We start from the raw sequence: 17929 nt of genomic DNA on the forward strand, positions 1-17929 counted from the left end.
ATGTATGTTTCTGATTTTTAAAAAAATTGGCATTTTTTGAGTAAAAATCGGCACTTTGCTATTTTTGAAGCTAAAAATCGGTAAATCTGGCAGCCCTGAAGAGGATATTAAAGAATTTGAACTTCGCACGTAGACTGGTTGGTGGCGCTTGTGCATATAGATAAATGAGAATTATCTAAGAACATGCCCCAAGCAGAATTCAGGGGGCGAATTACCGCATACGTGATCGAGTGCGCTTTTGTATCGAATGCAATTTCAACTCGTATTTAATGGAAGTCATACCACTTTACATACATTTTAATGTCAAAGTCTTTATAAATAATGTTCGATTAAAACATTCGTGTTATTAAGGGCTAAAAATCCCAGTTCAAAAAAAAAACATAATTCACAATAGAGAGATTTCAAACGATTTCAGGGATGCCGTAATTCGGCTCCTGACATGCAGTTGGCGTCGTTTGCATTTTCTAAATAAGCATTATTTGCTTTGCAGTGAAGGAAACTATGGCATAATGCACGTATATGGGGTTTCGGCAGTCTTAGCTTCCAATATGTGTATTTTTTCTTCTTTTATTTCTGCTGTAAATTTTAATTTTTGATTTTTTCGTCAATTACCGACACCTATAGGCTTCACATTTGCCGTCAAATTTTGAGAGCACAAAGAATTCTCTGTTATTTCAATTATTTACTTTGACCACTAATCACCGTTATTTTTCCCGTTGTCATTGCAACAAAAATTCCCCTTTGTATTGTTGACACTAAATTGTTGCACTTCTTATTTGTTTATTTTATGATTCCACAAACAATTCAATTTCACCCTTTTTTCATTTCACACTTTCCATCAACCACTTTAGGGTGAAGTCGTATGTAAATATTTAAAAAAAAAGATCGCCAACGATTTAGTGTATAAAAGAAATTTCAACATAGTCTTCAGAATTCTCACCTAGTTGAGAGAAGTCAGTCATCATTGCAAACAAACCACACTAACACACAATCATCATTAGCACCTACATCATTAGCACTCTCATCCAAGGTATTTCGTAATGAGTAAAGGGAGCAAGTAAAACCCTTGAAAATTTGTTTGTTCCACAATCTACAGGTGGTGTTGTTGTTGATGCCATCATGCACAGCATTAGCCTTGATATGTCGTACTTAAAATACAAACACATGTACATACATACATACATATGACATCTCTTTTTGTTGGTATTTGCACCCCATATGACTACCTCAAGCTTTGTATTTGATTTTGCCTTACGAGTTTTGTTGAGTTCTATATTCTTTGTGTTGACACTAATTTCTTGTACAACAGTTTTCCAATTGTAGACAAAACAAATTTAATTTGTTGTAATTGTTAAGTGGATTAAAAAGCAATAAAAACAAGTATCAAAGTCACCACTAGTCCATGTATATACATGGTACAAGGTAGAGTGAGAACCTATGCTTTGTAAATAGTGTGGGTAATGGCAGCAGTGGTAATTTGTGGGTGGTGATAATAAAACTTGTTACACGTAAAGGCAATGATCTTAATATTGAAATCAAGGGAACTTGTAAGCAAGAAGATTAAAATTGACTAGTAAGGACGGGCTAAAGCCGTGCAAGTGATTTTTAACAGCATAAGAGATACTTCCGTTCCAAATCTCGTGTCAACATTGACTTAGAATGGCAAGACCATTACTAATATATATGGGTTGCCCAGAAAGTAATTGCAGATTTTTTAAAAGAAAGTAAATGCATTTTTAATAAAACTTAGAATGAACTTTAATCAAATATATAATTGCCATTTTGTTCGATAACCTTTTGCCATCTTCCTGGCAAAATTAGTATTCCACGCTCATAGAACTTCTGCCCTTTATCTGCAAAAAACTGAACCAAGTGCAATTTTATAGCCTCATCATTGCCGAAAGTTTTACCATTTAAGGAGTTCTGCAAAGATCGAAATAAATGGTAGTCCGATGGTGCAATGTCAGGGATATATGGTGGATGCATTAAAAGTTCCCAGCCAAGCTCACTTAGTTTTTGGCGAGTGACTAAAGATGTGTGCGGTCTAGCGTTGTCCTGGTGGAATATGGCACCTTTACGATTGACCAATTCTGGTCGCTTCTCCTTGATGGCTGTATTCAATTTGTCCAATTGTTGACTGTAAACATCCGAATTAATCGTTTGGTTCCTTGGAAGCAGCTCAAAATATACCACACCCTTCCAATCCCACCAAACAGACAGCATAACCTTCTTTTGGTACATATCAGCCTTTGAAGTGGTTTGAGATGGTTCACCAAGCTTGGACCATGATCGTTTTCGACTAATGCTGTTGTAAACAATCCATTTTTCATCTCCAGTTATGATTCGTTTTAAAAACGGATCGAATTCATTGCGTTTAAGGTGCATATCACAAGCGTTGATTCGGTTTATTAAATGAATTTCTTTTAAAACATGTGGTACCCATATTAAAATTGACGCCAAACAAACAAATGTAAACAAAATTTTGCACACTTTTTTTCTAAAGCAAGCTAAAAGTAACAGCTGATAACATTACAGAAGAAAGAATGTAATTAAAGAGTCACAAGCCGTTGAAAAAATTTGTCAACGCCGACTATATTACTACTATATTACCGACAATTACTTTTTGGGCAACCCAATATATAATTTAGAGCCTTTAAGATTAAAATCTCTAGGTTTTACAAACGGAATGAATAATTTAATATACCCCACATATCATGGTGTTTGGATAGTAAAAAATGTTTTCTAAACTACAACGAACTGCACTTTTACCACAAAATATGTTTAATATATTGTCCCGTTCACCTAATTGAAACTTCACCACCAATAGTGTCGAATTTGTCATAAGATTTTTGTATATGGCAATGCTTTTCCCTTTCTTGCATAGATAAATTATATAAAGATACATATTTTGAAGTTCGCACCTAGACTGGTTGGTGGCGCTTGCGAATATAGAAAAATGAGAGTTATCTTAGAATATGCCGCAAGCAGAATTTTACTCTCAATGTCATGCTGTTTGCGAAGTTTGCTTTTTCGAAATATCCAAAGTTTCCCGTGAAGGGAACCTTTGGTTAAGTTTCCAATATGCGTATCTTTTTTTCCTTCATTTCTTTACTTTTACTGCAAATTTGGTAATCATAATTTTTACGGCAGAGCTTTGGTATATCGTTACTTTTTTCATTTCTTATGTATACAGTACATTAATAACAGGGTTAATGTCTTTGCTAATTGCAATTGCAATGTCGTTTACGATACATAAACATCATAATCGTTGGTAATTGTATCCGATATTTAATAAGGAAATTGAAATCGGTATTTACAAGTAAAAAATAATGGCAATCGAGGTGGTATAATTAAAACTGTATAAAAATTCACCACAGATAAAAAAATTAATTAAATTTAAATGTAGATAGTACAATGGAAGAATCGGTAATATTCCCCATCCACAAAAAAGGAGATCTTAATATAACAAGCAATTATAGAGGGATAACCTTTATGAATTCTTCTGCCAAAGTTCTTATGGGAATTTTAAATAATCGTATAAAGCAGTGGACAGAAAGCAATAACATTTTAAATGAATTTCAAGCAGGCTTCCGATCAGGATATTCGACGGTAGACAATATATATAATTTAGCCTCAATTGTTCACCTAAAACTTGATGAGAAAAAGAAAGTCTATGCGTTTTTTGTTGATTTTTCGGCGGCTTTTGATATGATTTCACGAAACCTGATGTTTTTTAAACTTCATAGCATGGGGATTTCAACAAAAGTAGTTAATTTGATTGAAAAAATATACAGAAATACTAGGTCGGTGGTATGGACTGGAAAAGACGTATCAGAGCATTTCTATACTTACACTGGAGTACGACAAGGATGTTTATTGTCACCATTGTTATTTACCTTGTATCTAAATGATCTGCACGACGGGCTAGAAGGTGGAGTGCTGATTGATGAATTAAATATTCGTGTGTTATTGTATGCTGATGACATAGTGATTTTAGCGGAAGATAGAGAAGTATTGCAAAAAATGATAAAGAACTTGGAAAATTATTGCATCCAGTGGAATATGGTTGTAAATTTGGCAAAATCAAAGATAATGGTCTTCCGAAATGGAGGTAGACTATCGACAAATGAAAAATGGATATATCACAATCAAGAAATCGAAATCGTGAATGAATATATTTATTTAGGGGTCACATTAACACCAAAAATGACCTTCACAAAACATGTCGAGGCCAGAAATATAAAATCGAAAACGTACATAAATGCTACCTGGAAGGAACTTATAAATAAGCCACAGATATCACTAATAGCAAAATGGAAAATCTTTCAAAGCGTATGTAGAACGACACAGTCTTATGCGGCACAAGTGTGGGGATTTGGATGGTTCGATGAAGTTGATAAGCTACAGAGATACTTCTTAAAAAGGGTATTGAGGCAACCAGATTCACTGCCAAACTACATTTTATCATTAGAAACAGATGTACAGGACAATCACTTCTACACTCTAAAGCTTCACTTGGATTATGTTGGAACTACGTTATTTAAATATGAAACCCGAAGATTACCACATATACTGTCCTCCAAAATATGGGAGAAAAGAATATTTTGGGCAAAGACCATAGAAACCTTGGCGTATCAAGTAAATATTTCAACATCTAATATAGATATAAATACGCAGGAATGGATAAGAGAAATGGACGATATGTCAAATAAGCTAAAAATACAGAACTATAGACAAAAAAGACGGAGTGCAAATGCCAGCGAAACCAGATTTTACCGTTTTCTGAATCCAGAGGTTGGAATAGAGTATATGGCCAATAGTAGGAATTTGGATCAGATTTCTATTTTAATGAGAACAAGAGCCGATGTACTCCCTTTAAATGGAAACTACCATGGAAATGAAGAAACAAAGCTATGTACTCTCTGCAATACACGTGAAGTCGAGAATATGCAACATTTCATTGCCAAATGTCCAATATTATGTGAAATTAGAGTGAGGTTTTTAGGAAGCACATATTTAGAAGAAAGAGAACTTATAAATATTTTAAATGGGTATATGGAAGATGGATGGGAGAAGCTATACAATTATGTCCGAATGGCATTAAGATATAGAAAGAATATAATTCAAGAACAATTTTGAAAAAAAAAAAAAAAAAAAAAAACCAACTATTTTATAGAATTATAGTTAATTTAACAGAATTTTAAATATCGGTTATTGACAGACAACTTTCTAAGTTATTGTCATAAATACATATTCTATTTTGTTATATTTAATATATACTATGTATTAGAAGTTTTGAATTGTAATGATGATAGAAAACAAAATAAAATAATAAAATAATAATAATAAAAAAATAATTAAATTTAAATATTAGGTTAAAAAAACGAAAATAAAAAAAAATATCTTGAATAATAAAAAAAAACAAAAATGAAAAAAAAAAATCATTATAAAGCGTTGTGTACAATTTTGGAAACCAAAATTCGCTTGCAGTGGCTATAGAAGTGAAAACGGGTGACATACATATATGGCAGCTATATCTAAATCTGAACCGATTTCTATGAAATTCTCCATTATTGTTAAGAGTCAAGAGGAAATCCTTCCTGCCGAATTTTGAGAGAATCGTTTAACAAATGACCACATTATTGCAATATAAGTCCAAATCGGACGATATGTGAGCTATATCCAAATCTGAACTAATTTTTTCCAATTTCAATATGCTTCGTCTTTACATCAAAAAAACATATGTGTCAAATTTGAAGACGATTGAATGAAAATTGTGACCTGTACTTTCGACACAAATTAACATGGGCAGACATACAGACGGACATAGCTAAATCGAATCAGAATTGATTCTGAGTCGATCTTCCTTCCGGGTATTACAAACAAATGCACTAAGTAATACCACCAGGTACCACAGTGGTGGTGTAGGGTATAAAAATGACCATAGACTCTATAAGGGAAAAACCGACCAAAAATTCTGCAAGAGTATGTCGAAAACCCTTTATTTCCAAATGCCACCGTCGATAGGTCAGCTCATGTGCCCAGTATAAAACAAGTAAAAGCGTGCAAAGTTCGGCCGGGCCGTATCTTGGGAACCCACCACCATGGATTCTGCTAAAATATGGAAGCTATATCTAGTTATACACCGAATTGGACCATACTTGGCGCAGTTGTTGAGAGTCACAGCAGAACACTATATGCAAAATTTCAACCAAATCGGATAAAAATCGCGGCTGGAAAGAGCTCAAGACATCAAATCGGGAGATCTGTTTATTTAGGAGCTATATCATGTTCTTAACCGATTTGAACCGTACTTGGCACAGTTGTTGGGAGTCATAACAAAACACCAAATCGGATGAAAACTGAGGCTTCTAGGCTCTCAAGAAGTCAAATCGGGAGATCGGTTTATATGGGAGCTATATCAGGTTATAGACCGATTTGGTCCGTACTTGGCACAGTTGTTGGAAATCAAATCGGCATATCGGTTTATATGGGAGCTATATCTAAATCTGAACCGATACTGCCCATTTACAATTCCTAACGACCTACATTGATAATAAGTATCTGTCCAAAATTGTAAGCGGCTAGCTTTACGCGTTCGATCTCCATCGTGATTTCGACAGGCGGACTGACATGGCTAAATCGACTCAGAACGTCAAGAGGATCAAGAATAATAAGTATATCCTATGGTGGTGGGTATAAACATTCTAGAAGTAATAACTTTTTCCAATTCGAGAGACGTGGATTAGGGTTTGATTTAGATCCATGTTTTGTTTGGAGGAATTGTAGAATTTTATGTAGATTATGTTTTTGCTATACGATTTTTAACATTTTTTTTCATCCGTACAAATCAATCCGCCCTAATATATATATTTTATAAGGTCTTAGACAAATTTTTCAAGGTGTTACAAACGGAATGACTAAATTAGTATACCCCCATCCTATAGTGGAGGGTATAATAAAATTAAAATAAACTGATGATTTTTTATGCTCCTAAAAGTATACTATGCTTATGTGTGGGATAGAGACATAAATTTTATCATATTTTTTAAAGAATTTGAACCATTTTTGGCACTTTTGTTTAATTATGTTGTTTCTTTTCATATCTTTTCAGGTATGTGCTAACCTTATTTATGTTAAAATTTTACGACATTTTATTATTATGTAAGTAGAAGTACAAATTTAAAAATCACTCTATTGGTATTTTATACAGTCCCAACAGGTACATCAGTAAATATAGACCCTATATGAACCTCCCTCGATTCAGCTTGTTAAACTTTTAGACTGATTTTTTTGTAAATTTTTCACAAAATCTACATTCAAGAACTTTAGTTTTAGAAACTTTTTTTATACAGTACGCGACTTTATTAATAGAAGCTTTTCGCATACAAAGCTTTTATTTTTAAAGCTTCCCTTATTAGCTTTTAAGACCCCATTTACACTATTTTGTTTGACATTTCTCCTTTCATATGACATTTAGTACAGCTTTCTTTTCATATACCACATTCATAACATTTAAAGCTTTTATTAAGAAATATTGCATTAAGCTCTCAGGCCTTATGTGAGAGAGTGTGAATGTTTTCAAAGTCCTTACTCAACAAACCAACAACAACGCAACAGTCATCACAACAAATCCACCAAACAACCATCACAATCAGTTTATATATTTTTGGGGGAAAATCTAAAGAAAATTAATTTAACATACACAACAACGACGACGACGATGACAACAACGGTTAGACCCCATCATGCAACATAGTAGGAAAACTTCAACGCTTGGCGCTGTTGGTGTTTGGTAGTATTTCGTGTATTTCGTTTGTATTCTTTATCGAAAAAAAGTGCCACATACTATATATACACACCACACGGACCAAAGAAACGTTCGAAAGAACATCCCCCCGCCCTAAAAGTGCGAATACATGAAAGGAGCGAGAGTTTGATATTGTATGTGGTGTTATTTGTGTTGTTGTTGTTGTTGCTGATTGTATTCTATGGTATCTATCATACATACAAATTTTTGCCAAAAGGAATTTCTCTAGCTAAGCGGAAAAAGAGAAAATTTATATATTTCAAAGGCAAAGCATACTTTGGGGGGCCAAACAGATAGAAAAAAGAGCAGTCATAATTTATGTGAAATAAAACAACAAAATATAAAGAATTGCGGGGAAAAAATATAATAAATTTTTTAAGAAAATGTATTTATGGCCAAATTGAAGTGAAATGGTTGATGTGTGAATGAGTGCGCGGTGTTATAAAGTGCAAAAATATATGCAAGCCATTGAAAGAAAGGGCAATGAAATGGAAAAATGTAAGCCCCTAAAAGTATACTATGCTTGCAGTTATACTAAATCAAAAATGTATACAAATTGAGTGGAAATTAAATTCAAATCTGTTCTAAGTGTTCTTATTTTAATAATTCATTATCCAACAATAATTCTAAATACTCTTGGTATCAATGCCATTTTGGCTTCGTTTCCTGTTTCGCCCATAAAACTTCCTCGCACCATATTTGTTGTTTTTTTTGTATGTGTTTGAGAAATCTTTCTTAGCTGTTGACATTTTTGCGTGATTTTTAGCGATAAGTATACCTCAACTTCCTAACAAAAAAAAAAGGATGTATAAAAAAATAAAGGCAACTCATCGTCGTCATTTTCCTATCCTCGACATACTCAACTCTCAACATGATTGTCGTTTGTCGACCAACAATTATTTCAAACTGTTGTATACATATTGCATTAAATGCCGTTAAGGATAATGTGGCATGTGTTTGAGTGCGTGTTAGTTAGTCCGTCAGTCAGTCTGTTGGCCTCTCAATACCTCTGTTGCTATTTTATGAATAAAAAAAATGTATGTTTGTGACCACATTCCTTCCTTCCTGAGGACTTTTTTTAAGGTCACCAGGTCCTATGTGTGCGCGAGTAGCCGTTCAAAAAATAAACGAAAAAAGTAACATGAAAATAAAAGTAGACCTGCTGGAAAAAAAGACTAGAATTTCAGCGTTTGCATTCAATCATAATGAGAAATTCAGTCATCCATCCGCCCTGTTTTAATTAAATTAAAAACATTCAGCACGAAGACCATTTGGGCCTGATGATGATTATTATTCTCGTACTCTTATACAACTTTAATGTTCAAGAGTATGAACTCTCTTTTCTACTTCTCGCTTCTTAATTCTCTTTGTAATTAAAATTGTTTTTGGTTTTAAAGGACAACACCAAGGTTTTTGGAGTGCAATCATTTAGAGGGGACTTTAATCTCACCCATAGCTAAGAAAAAAAAACAAAAGAAAAACTTTAATCGTTAAAACAAATTTAGAATAAAACGAACATAAACTCAACAATGACCCAACCCAACTTTAAATAACCATCATCATGGAAAACCTTATTTTGACGCCAAGTTAAGGGTTCGTTTCTATGACTTTACTTACTAACTCACTTACAGACCATTTGAAAAGCTCAATTCCCAAAATTGTTACAAAAATTCCCAAATTTATCCTTAATGAGAAAATTTATATGAAATAGGGTGGATTCACAGTATTTGTATACCCTCCACCATAGGATGTGGGTATACTAATTTCGTCATTCCGTTTGTCACACCTCGAAGTATTCGTCTACTAAATTTCCCATGAACATTCCATTAAGGAGAAGGGGATACTTCTCCCATATCAATGATACAGTCTGATTAATTTTCAAACTCAATGATAGGAGGTCTCTGTTTTTTATGCCGAGTCCGATTGGCGTGCCGCATGGCAACACCACTTGGTAGAGAAGTTTTAACATGACAGGATACCTCACAAATGTAGCCAGTATTAGTAAGGAGAAAACCACCGCTGAAAAATTTTCTGATGTTCGCGCCGGGATTTCAACCCAGGTGCTCGTCATCATAAATGGGCATGCTAACCTCTACGCCACGGAAATATTCCGAAATCCGAAATATTCCTCTAAGACCCCTTTAAGTATATATATTCTTGATCGTCATGACATTTTATGTCGATCTAGCCATGTCTGTCCTTCCGCACGCTTAAAATGTTGCACAAATATATCTCTTTGATGTAAGTCGGTTGGAATTGTAAATGGGTCAAATCGGTCAATGTTTGAACATAGCCGCCATATAATCTGATCTTCGGTTTTGAATTCTTGAACATCTAGAGGGCGCAATTCTTTTCCGATTTAGCTGAAAATTTCGCATTAGGTGTTTTGTTATGACTTCCACAAACTGTCCCAAGTATGGTTTAAATCGGTTGATAATCTTACATAGCTGCCATATAAACCGATTTTGGATCTTGACTTCTTGAGCCACTAGAGGGCGCAATTCTTATCCGATTTGGCTGCAATTTTGCATATTTCGTTTGGTATGACTTCAAATAACTATGCTTAGTATAGTTTAAATCGGTTCATAACCTGATATAGCTGCCATTTAATGTAGTGCTAAGTATGGTTAAAATCAGTTCAAAACCTGATATAGCTGCCATATAAACCGTTCTTGGATCTTGACTTCTTAAGCCACTAGAGGGCGCAATTCTTATCCGAATTGGCGAAAATTTTGCATGAAGTATTTCGTTATGACTACCAACAACTGTGCTAAGTATGGTTCAAATCGGTTCATAACCTGATATAGCTGCCATATAAACCGTTCTTGGATCTTGACTTCTTGAGCCACTAGAGGGCGCAATTATTATCCGATTTGGCTGAAATTTTGCATATTTCGTTTGGTATGACTTCGAATAACTATGATTAGTATAGTTTAAATCGGTTCATAACCTGATATAGCTCCCATATAAACCGATCTCTCGATTTTACTTCTTGAGCCTCTAGAGGGCGCAATTATTGTTCGATTTGGCTGAAATTTTGTACGAAGTGTTCTGTTTTAACTTTTAGCAACTGTGTCAAGTATGGTCCAAATTGGTTCATTACCTGATATAGCTCCCATATAAACCGCACAATTATTACACGATTTGGGTGTAATTTCGCTTGAGGTATTTTGTTATGACTTTCAGTGACTTTCGGTTCATAACCTGATATGTTTCCAATGTAAACTGATCTCCCAATCATACTTCTTGAGCCCATAGAGGTCGCCATTCTTATCCGATTTTGCTTAAATTTTGCACAATAACTTTCACTTTGGTCTCCAATATACTTCTACTTCAAATTATACTTCTTGAGCCCATACAGGGCGCAATTCTTATCCAATTTGGTCTCCAACAGCCAAACCAAGTGTTTTGTTATGACTTTCAATGACTTTCGGTTCATAACCTGATATGTTTCCAATATAAACCGATCTCCCAATAATACTTCTTGAGTCCAATTTTTATCCGATTTTGCTTAAATTTTGCACAATGACTTCCACTTGGGTCTCCAACAGCCAATCCAAATATGGCTCCAATCGGTTTATAACTTGGTATAGCTACAATAGCATAGCAATTTTTATCTATTATCCTTTGCTTGCCTATAGAAATATATCGGGCAAACAACTGGACAAATGCGATGCATGGTGGAGGGTATGTAAGATTCCGCCCGGTCGAACTTAGCACGTTTTTACTTGTTGACTTTAGATTGGAATTTCTTACCCAGTATGCTCAAGACTATTACATACCACATGGAGGGGAGACTTATTCCTCAGAGGCTGGCACATACTGTCTTGACTCCTGGTTATAAACGGGACATAGTATGCTTCTGAGGTTCCATTCATTTCGCAAATGAGCCGATGCATATACCTCATCAGCCTATCGTCTCTGGTCTTAAATATTTTAACTGGCAACTCATCGGCTCCTGCGGCTGAGATTGCTCCTGCCTGAGGTTTCAATCTTCAGTTAAGCGTTTTCAAATTTCAATTAAGTGTACTTTTAGCGAGATTGCGCAGACTAGCTGCTGCATACGCCTTCTCATCATGTCGCTTACGGTTTTAAACAGTTCAACCCTAGCAAACCATCGGCTCAAGCTGCCTTGTTGTACTAAAACCAAGTTTCTGCTACGCAGATTCTATATCACCGAAGGTCACTATAGGGGAGAGATTAGCATGTCGGACTATGACGCTGAAGATCTGAGTTCGAATCCTGGCGAGAACATCAGAAACAATTTTAAGCGGTGGTTATACCCTGTTAATGCTGGTAGTCTGCCATGTAAAAACTTCTCCCTAAAAAGGGTCGTACTGCGGCACGCTGTTCGCACTCGGTTGTAAAAAGGAGGCCCCTTTTTATTGAGCTTAAACTTGCATTGGACAGCATTCTTTGATATGTGAGAAGTTTGCCCCAGTTTCTTAATGGAATGTTCATAGGAAAATTGCAATTTGATTCTATACCTTTATAAGGAATCGATTCTGTGGTAGAAGAATCCAACATTGGCCAGAATTTTGTCAGGTTAAAGCAACTCAGAACCATTACTTGGTATCCTTCACTTCCTAAGTCACGCTGACTTAGGAGGTGAAGGATACCATTCCTTCCATGCCTTCCATTTTTATACCCACCACCGAAGGATGGGGGTATATTCATTTTGTCATTCCGTTTGCAACACATCGAAATATCCATTTCCGACCCACCCTATGAAGTATATATATTCTTGATCAGCGTTAAAATCTAAGACCATCTATTAGATATGTCCGTCCGTCTGTCCGTCTGTCTATTGAAATCATGCTACAGTCTTTGAAAATCGAGTTATTGAGCTGAAACTTTGCACAGATTCTTTTTTTGCCCATAAGCAGGTTAAGTTCGAAGATGGGCTATATCGGACTATATCTTGATATAGCCCCCATATAGACCGATCCGCCGATTTAGGGTCTTTGGCCCATAAAAGCCACATTTATTATCCGATTTTGCTGAAATTTGGGACAGTGAGTTGTGTTGGGCCCTTTGACATCCTTCTTCAATTTGGCTCAGATCAGTCCAGATTTGGATATAGCTTCATATGGACCGATCCTCCGATTTAGGGTCTTAGACCCTAAAAGCCACCTTTTTTAATCCGATTTTGCTGAAATTTGGGACAGTGAGTTGTGTTAGGCCCTTTGACATCCTTCTTCAATTTGGCCCAGATTTGGATATGGCTGCCATATAGACCGATCCTCCGATTTAGGGTCTTTGGCCCATAAAAGCCACATTTATTATCCGATTTTGCTGAAATTCGGGGCAGTGAGTTGTGTTAGGCCCTTCGACATCCTTCATCAATTTGGCCCAGATCGGTCCAGATTTGGATATAGCTGCTATATAGGACGATCCTCCGATTTAGGATCTTTGGCCCATAAAAGCTACATTTATTATCCGATTTTGCTGAAATTTGGGACAGTGAGTTGTGTTAGGCGATTTGACATTCTTCTTCAATTTGACCCAGATCGGTCTAGATTTGGATATAGCTACCATATAGACCGATCCTCCGATTTAGGCTATTTGGCCCATAAAAGCCACATGTATTATCCAATTTTGCTGAAAATTGGGACAGTGAGTTGTGTTAGGCCCTTCGACATCCTTCGTCAATTTGGCCCAGATTGGTTCAGATTTGGATATAGCTGCCATATAGACCGATCTCTCGATTTAATGTTTTGGGGCCATTAAAGGCGCATTTATTGTCCGATGTTGCCGAAATTTGGGACAGTGAGTTGTTTGAAGCCTTTCGACATACTTCCGCAATATGGCCCAGATCGGTCTAGATTTGGATATAGCTGCCATATAGACCGATCTCTCGATTTGAGGTCTTGCGTCCGCAAAAGGCGTATTTATTGTCCGATTTTGCCAACATTTGGGACAGTGAGTTGTGTTAGGCTCTTCGACATTCGTCTTCAGTTTGGCTCAGATCGATCTAGATTTGGATATAGCTGCTATATAGACCGATCTTCCGATTTAGGGTCTTCGGACCATAAAAGCCACATTTATTATCCGATTTTGCTGAAATTTGGGACAGTGAGTTGCGTTTGGCCCTTTGACATTCTTCTTCAATTTCACCCAGATCGATCCAGATTTGGATATAGCTGGTATATAGACCGATTTGTGTTAGTGAGTTGTGTTAGGCTCTTCGACATTCGTCTTCAGTTTGGCTCAGATCGATCTAGATTTGGATATAGCTGCTATATAGACCGATCTTCCGATTTAGGGTCTTCGGACCATAAAAGGCTCATTTATTTTCCGATATCGCCAAAATTTGGGACAGTGAGTTGTGTTAGGCTCGTCGACGTTCTTCTTCAATTTGGCCCAGATCGGTCCAGATTTGAATATAGCTGCCATATAGACCGATCTCTCGATTTAAGACGTTGGGCCCATAAAAGGCGCATTCATAATCCGATTTCACTGAAATTTGACACAGTGACTTATATTAGGCTTTTCGACATCCGAGTCGTATATGGTTCAGATCGGTGTATTTTTAGATATAGCTACTAAAAAGACCAATATTTTGTTATACGCAATTGACCAATGCCTTGTACTTATTAGTATTTGGTCCCAATCGGAACATATTTCGATGTAACTGCTATGGGACATAAGTTAAGCAATTTTCACCGGATTTTGATGAAAGGTGGTTTACATATATACCCAAGGTGGTGGGTATCTAAAGTTCGGCCCGGCCGAACTTAACGCCTTTTTTACGTGTTTAGAATAAAAACTACTCCCTGAACCATATAAAATTGTTATTTTCAAAACTTATGACTCGTTTTAATGCGAAGTGCTTTGAATTTCATTCCTCTATGCAATTCCATTTCAATTATCTACCAAATATCTCTGACCTTTTGGCATAACCCATAAAAGTCTATTAACCTCATAAATAAAAACGCCAGCTCTTTGGACTTCTTTCTTTTGCCGCTAGTGGTCTTTTAGTCATCATCCTTCTACTCACTCTGATGATGCAATTATAATAATTATTACTTTATTACGGGGGCGAACGTCAGTCCTAACAAATTTTTTTCCAACAAAAAATAAATAAAGGACAAAGCTGGAATGCTTTCATAAGTTGGGTCTAGATAGCAGTTTAATTGAATTAAATATGAAAATGGTGGTGCATGTTCAAAGAAAAAAATAAGGGTCAAAGGAACAAAAGACTGACATTAACAGACCTCACAGAATTTGTTTTTAATTAGAATAATAAAAGTGAAAAAAAAACATGGTGGTTGCCTTTGATGACAAGGACTAGCGCCTTATCATTATTTAATTTAAATAAAAATGATTTTACATGTTAACAGTGTCACAAATAAATAAATGAAAAAATATACCGAACTATTCTTCATATCTCTTAAAACTCCCTAAATTTTTAAATCAAATGGTTGTGTTCAATTCAAAAAAATAAAATGTGAAAAATCATCTAAAAACCTAATTCCTAAACTGTTACAAAAATCAATAAATTGCAAAAGTTTGCCAAAATAAAAAAGCAACAAAACAACAAATCCTTCCAAAATATGCCACAATGAATACGTGAAAGTCAACATTGTACAATCTGCAAGAAACATCTTCAAACACCCTTGGGAAAACATAGGGTGTCTACAAACAATTCAAAGCTATGTTGGAATGTAAACAGGTAAATACTGAGATACAAAGCTTTAATAATGATAAAACTTAACCTTCTGCCAACAAAAATTAAAACATGAATTTATAAAATTCTTGGTATTTCTAAAGTTTCAAAATAACCCAAAAACAAGTTATAGTCCGATTCGGACCATAAATGAATGCTGAACCTTGTAAAAGTCAGTGTGTAATATTTCAGTTCATTCGGATAAGATTTGCGCCTTGTAGAGTCTCAAGAAACAAAATCGGGACAGAGAGGTTTATATGGGAACTGTATCAAGCTATTGATCGATTCAGACCATATTAGACACGCATGTTGAAGGTCATGAGAGAAGCCGTTGTACAATCCAAATCGGATGAGAATTGGGCCCTCTAGAGGTGCAAGAAGTCAAGATCCCAGGTCGGTTTATATGGCAGCTATATCAGGTTCTATTCCGATTTACGCCATACTTAGCACAGTTATTGGATGTCATAACAAAACACCTTATGCAAAATTTCATTCAAATCGGATGAGAATTGCGCGCTCTATTGACTCAAGAAGTCAAGATCCAAGATCGGTTTATATGACATCTATATTAGATTACAAACCGATTTGAATCATACTTAGCACAGTTGTTGGAAGTGCTACCAAAACACTACGTGCAAAATTTCAATCAAATCGGATGAGAATTGCGCCCCCTAGAGGCTCAAGAAGTCAAGACCCAAGATCGGTTTATATGGCAGCTATATCAAAACATGGACCGATTTGAACCATACTTGGCACAGTTGTTGGATATCATAACAGAACACGTCGTGCAAAATTTCATTCCAATCGGATAAGAATTGCGCCCTCTAGAGGCTTAAGAAGTCAAGACCCAAGATCGGTTTATATGGCAGCTATATCAAAACATGGACCGATTAAAACCATACTTAGCGTAGGTGTTGGAAGTGCTACCAAAACACCACATGCAAAATTTCAATTAAATCAGACGAGAATTGCGCCCTCTAGAGGCTCAAGAAGTCAAGACCCATATCAGCGGTTTATATGGCAGCTATATCAAAACATGGACCGATGTAAACCATACTTAGCGTAGTTGTTGGAAGTGATACCAAAACACTTCGTGCAAAATTTCAATAAAATCGGATAATAATTGCGCCCCCTAGAGACTCAAGAAATCAAGACCCAAGATCGGTTTATATGGCAGCTATATCAAAACATGGACTGATGTGGCCCATTTACAATACCAACCGACATACACTAACAAAATTTCATGCGGCTAGCTTTATTCTTTCGAAAGTTAGCGTGCTTTCGACAGACAGACGGACGGACAGACGAATGGACATGGCTAGTTCGACTTAAAATGTCACGACGATCAAGAATATAAATACTTTATGGGGTCTTAGACGCATATTTCGAGGTGTTACAAACAGAATGACAAAATTAGTATACCCGCATCCTTAGGTATAGGGTATAAAAATAATGTAGAGAAATTTAAACAATAAGGCCTGAAGATATTACAAAAAACCTTTAAATTTTTATACCCACCACCGATGGATGGGGGTATATTCATTTTGTCATTCCGTTTGCAACACATCGAAATATCCATTTCCGACCCACCCTATAAAGTATATATATTTTTGATCAGCGTAAAAATCTAAGACGATCTAGCCATGTCCGTCCGTCTCTCTGTTGAAATCACGCTACGGTCTTTAAAAATCGAGATATCGAACTGAAATTTTGCACAGATTCCTTTTTAGTACATAAGCAGGTCAAGTTCGAAGATGAGCTATATCGGACTGTATCCTGATATAGGCCACATATAGACCGATCCGCCGATTTAGGGTCTTAGGCCCATAAAAGCCACATTTATTATCAGATTTTGCTGAAATTTGGAACAGTGAGTTGTGTTAGCCCCTTCAACATATATCTGCAATATGGTCCAGATCGGTCCAGATTTGGATATAGCTGTCATATAGACCGATCTCTCGATTTAAGGTTTTGCGCCCATTTATTATCCGATTTCGCCAAAATTTGGGACAGTGAGTTGTGATTGGCCCTTCGACATTTTTCTTCAATTTGGCCCACATCGGTCTAGATTTGGATATAGCTGCCATATAGACCGATCTCTCGATTTAAGGCTTTAGGCCCATAAAAAGCGCATTTATTATCCGATTTCGCCAAAATTTGGGACAGTGAGTTGTGTTTGGCCCTTCGACATTCTTCTTCAATTTGGCCCACATCGGTCTAGATTTGGATATAGCTGCCATATAGACTGACCTCTCGATTTCAGGTGTTGGGCCCATAAAAAGCGCATTTATTGTTCGATGTCGCCGAAATTTGAGACAGTGAGTTGTGTTAAGCCCCTCGACATACTTCTGCAATACGGTACAGATCGGTCCAGATTTGAATCTCTCGATCTGATCTCTCGATTTAAGGTGTTGGGCCCATAAAAGGCGCATTTATTGTCCGATTTCGCC

General features: G+C 36.1%; 1 protein-coding gene across 6 annotated transcripts in view; it reads left to right on the forward strand.

The window, feature by feature from the left end:
* Positions 1–17929, forward strand: part of LOC106083188 (serine-rich adhesin for platelets) — a 536175-nt gene that overhangs the window by 390632 nt on the left and 127614 nt on the right. Inside the window, exon 1 of one of the 6 annotated variants that reach the window (XM_059364649.1) lies at positions 15180–15485. The exons of the other annotated variants lie outside the window; for them this stretch is intronic. Coding sequence (XP_059220632.1) covers positions 15468–15485 — 18 coding nt within the window. The 5' untranslated portion in view covers positions 15180–15467. Of the gene's footprint in view, positions 1–15179; positions 15486–17929 lie in introns of those variants that run through there. 6 annotated transcript variants of the gene reach the window in all.

Source organism: Stomoxys calcitrans, chromosome 3, assembly GCF_963082655.1.
Source record: "Stomoxys calcitrans chromosome 3, idStoCalc2.1, whole genome shotgun sequence".
Taxonomy (NCBI): Eukaryota; Metazoa; Arthropoda; class Insecta; order Diptera; family Muscidae; genus Stomoxys; species Stomoxys calcitrans.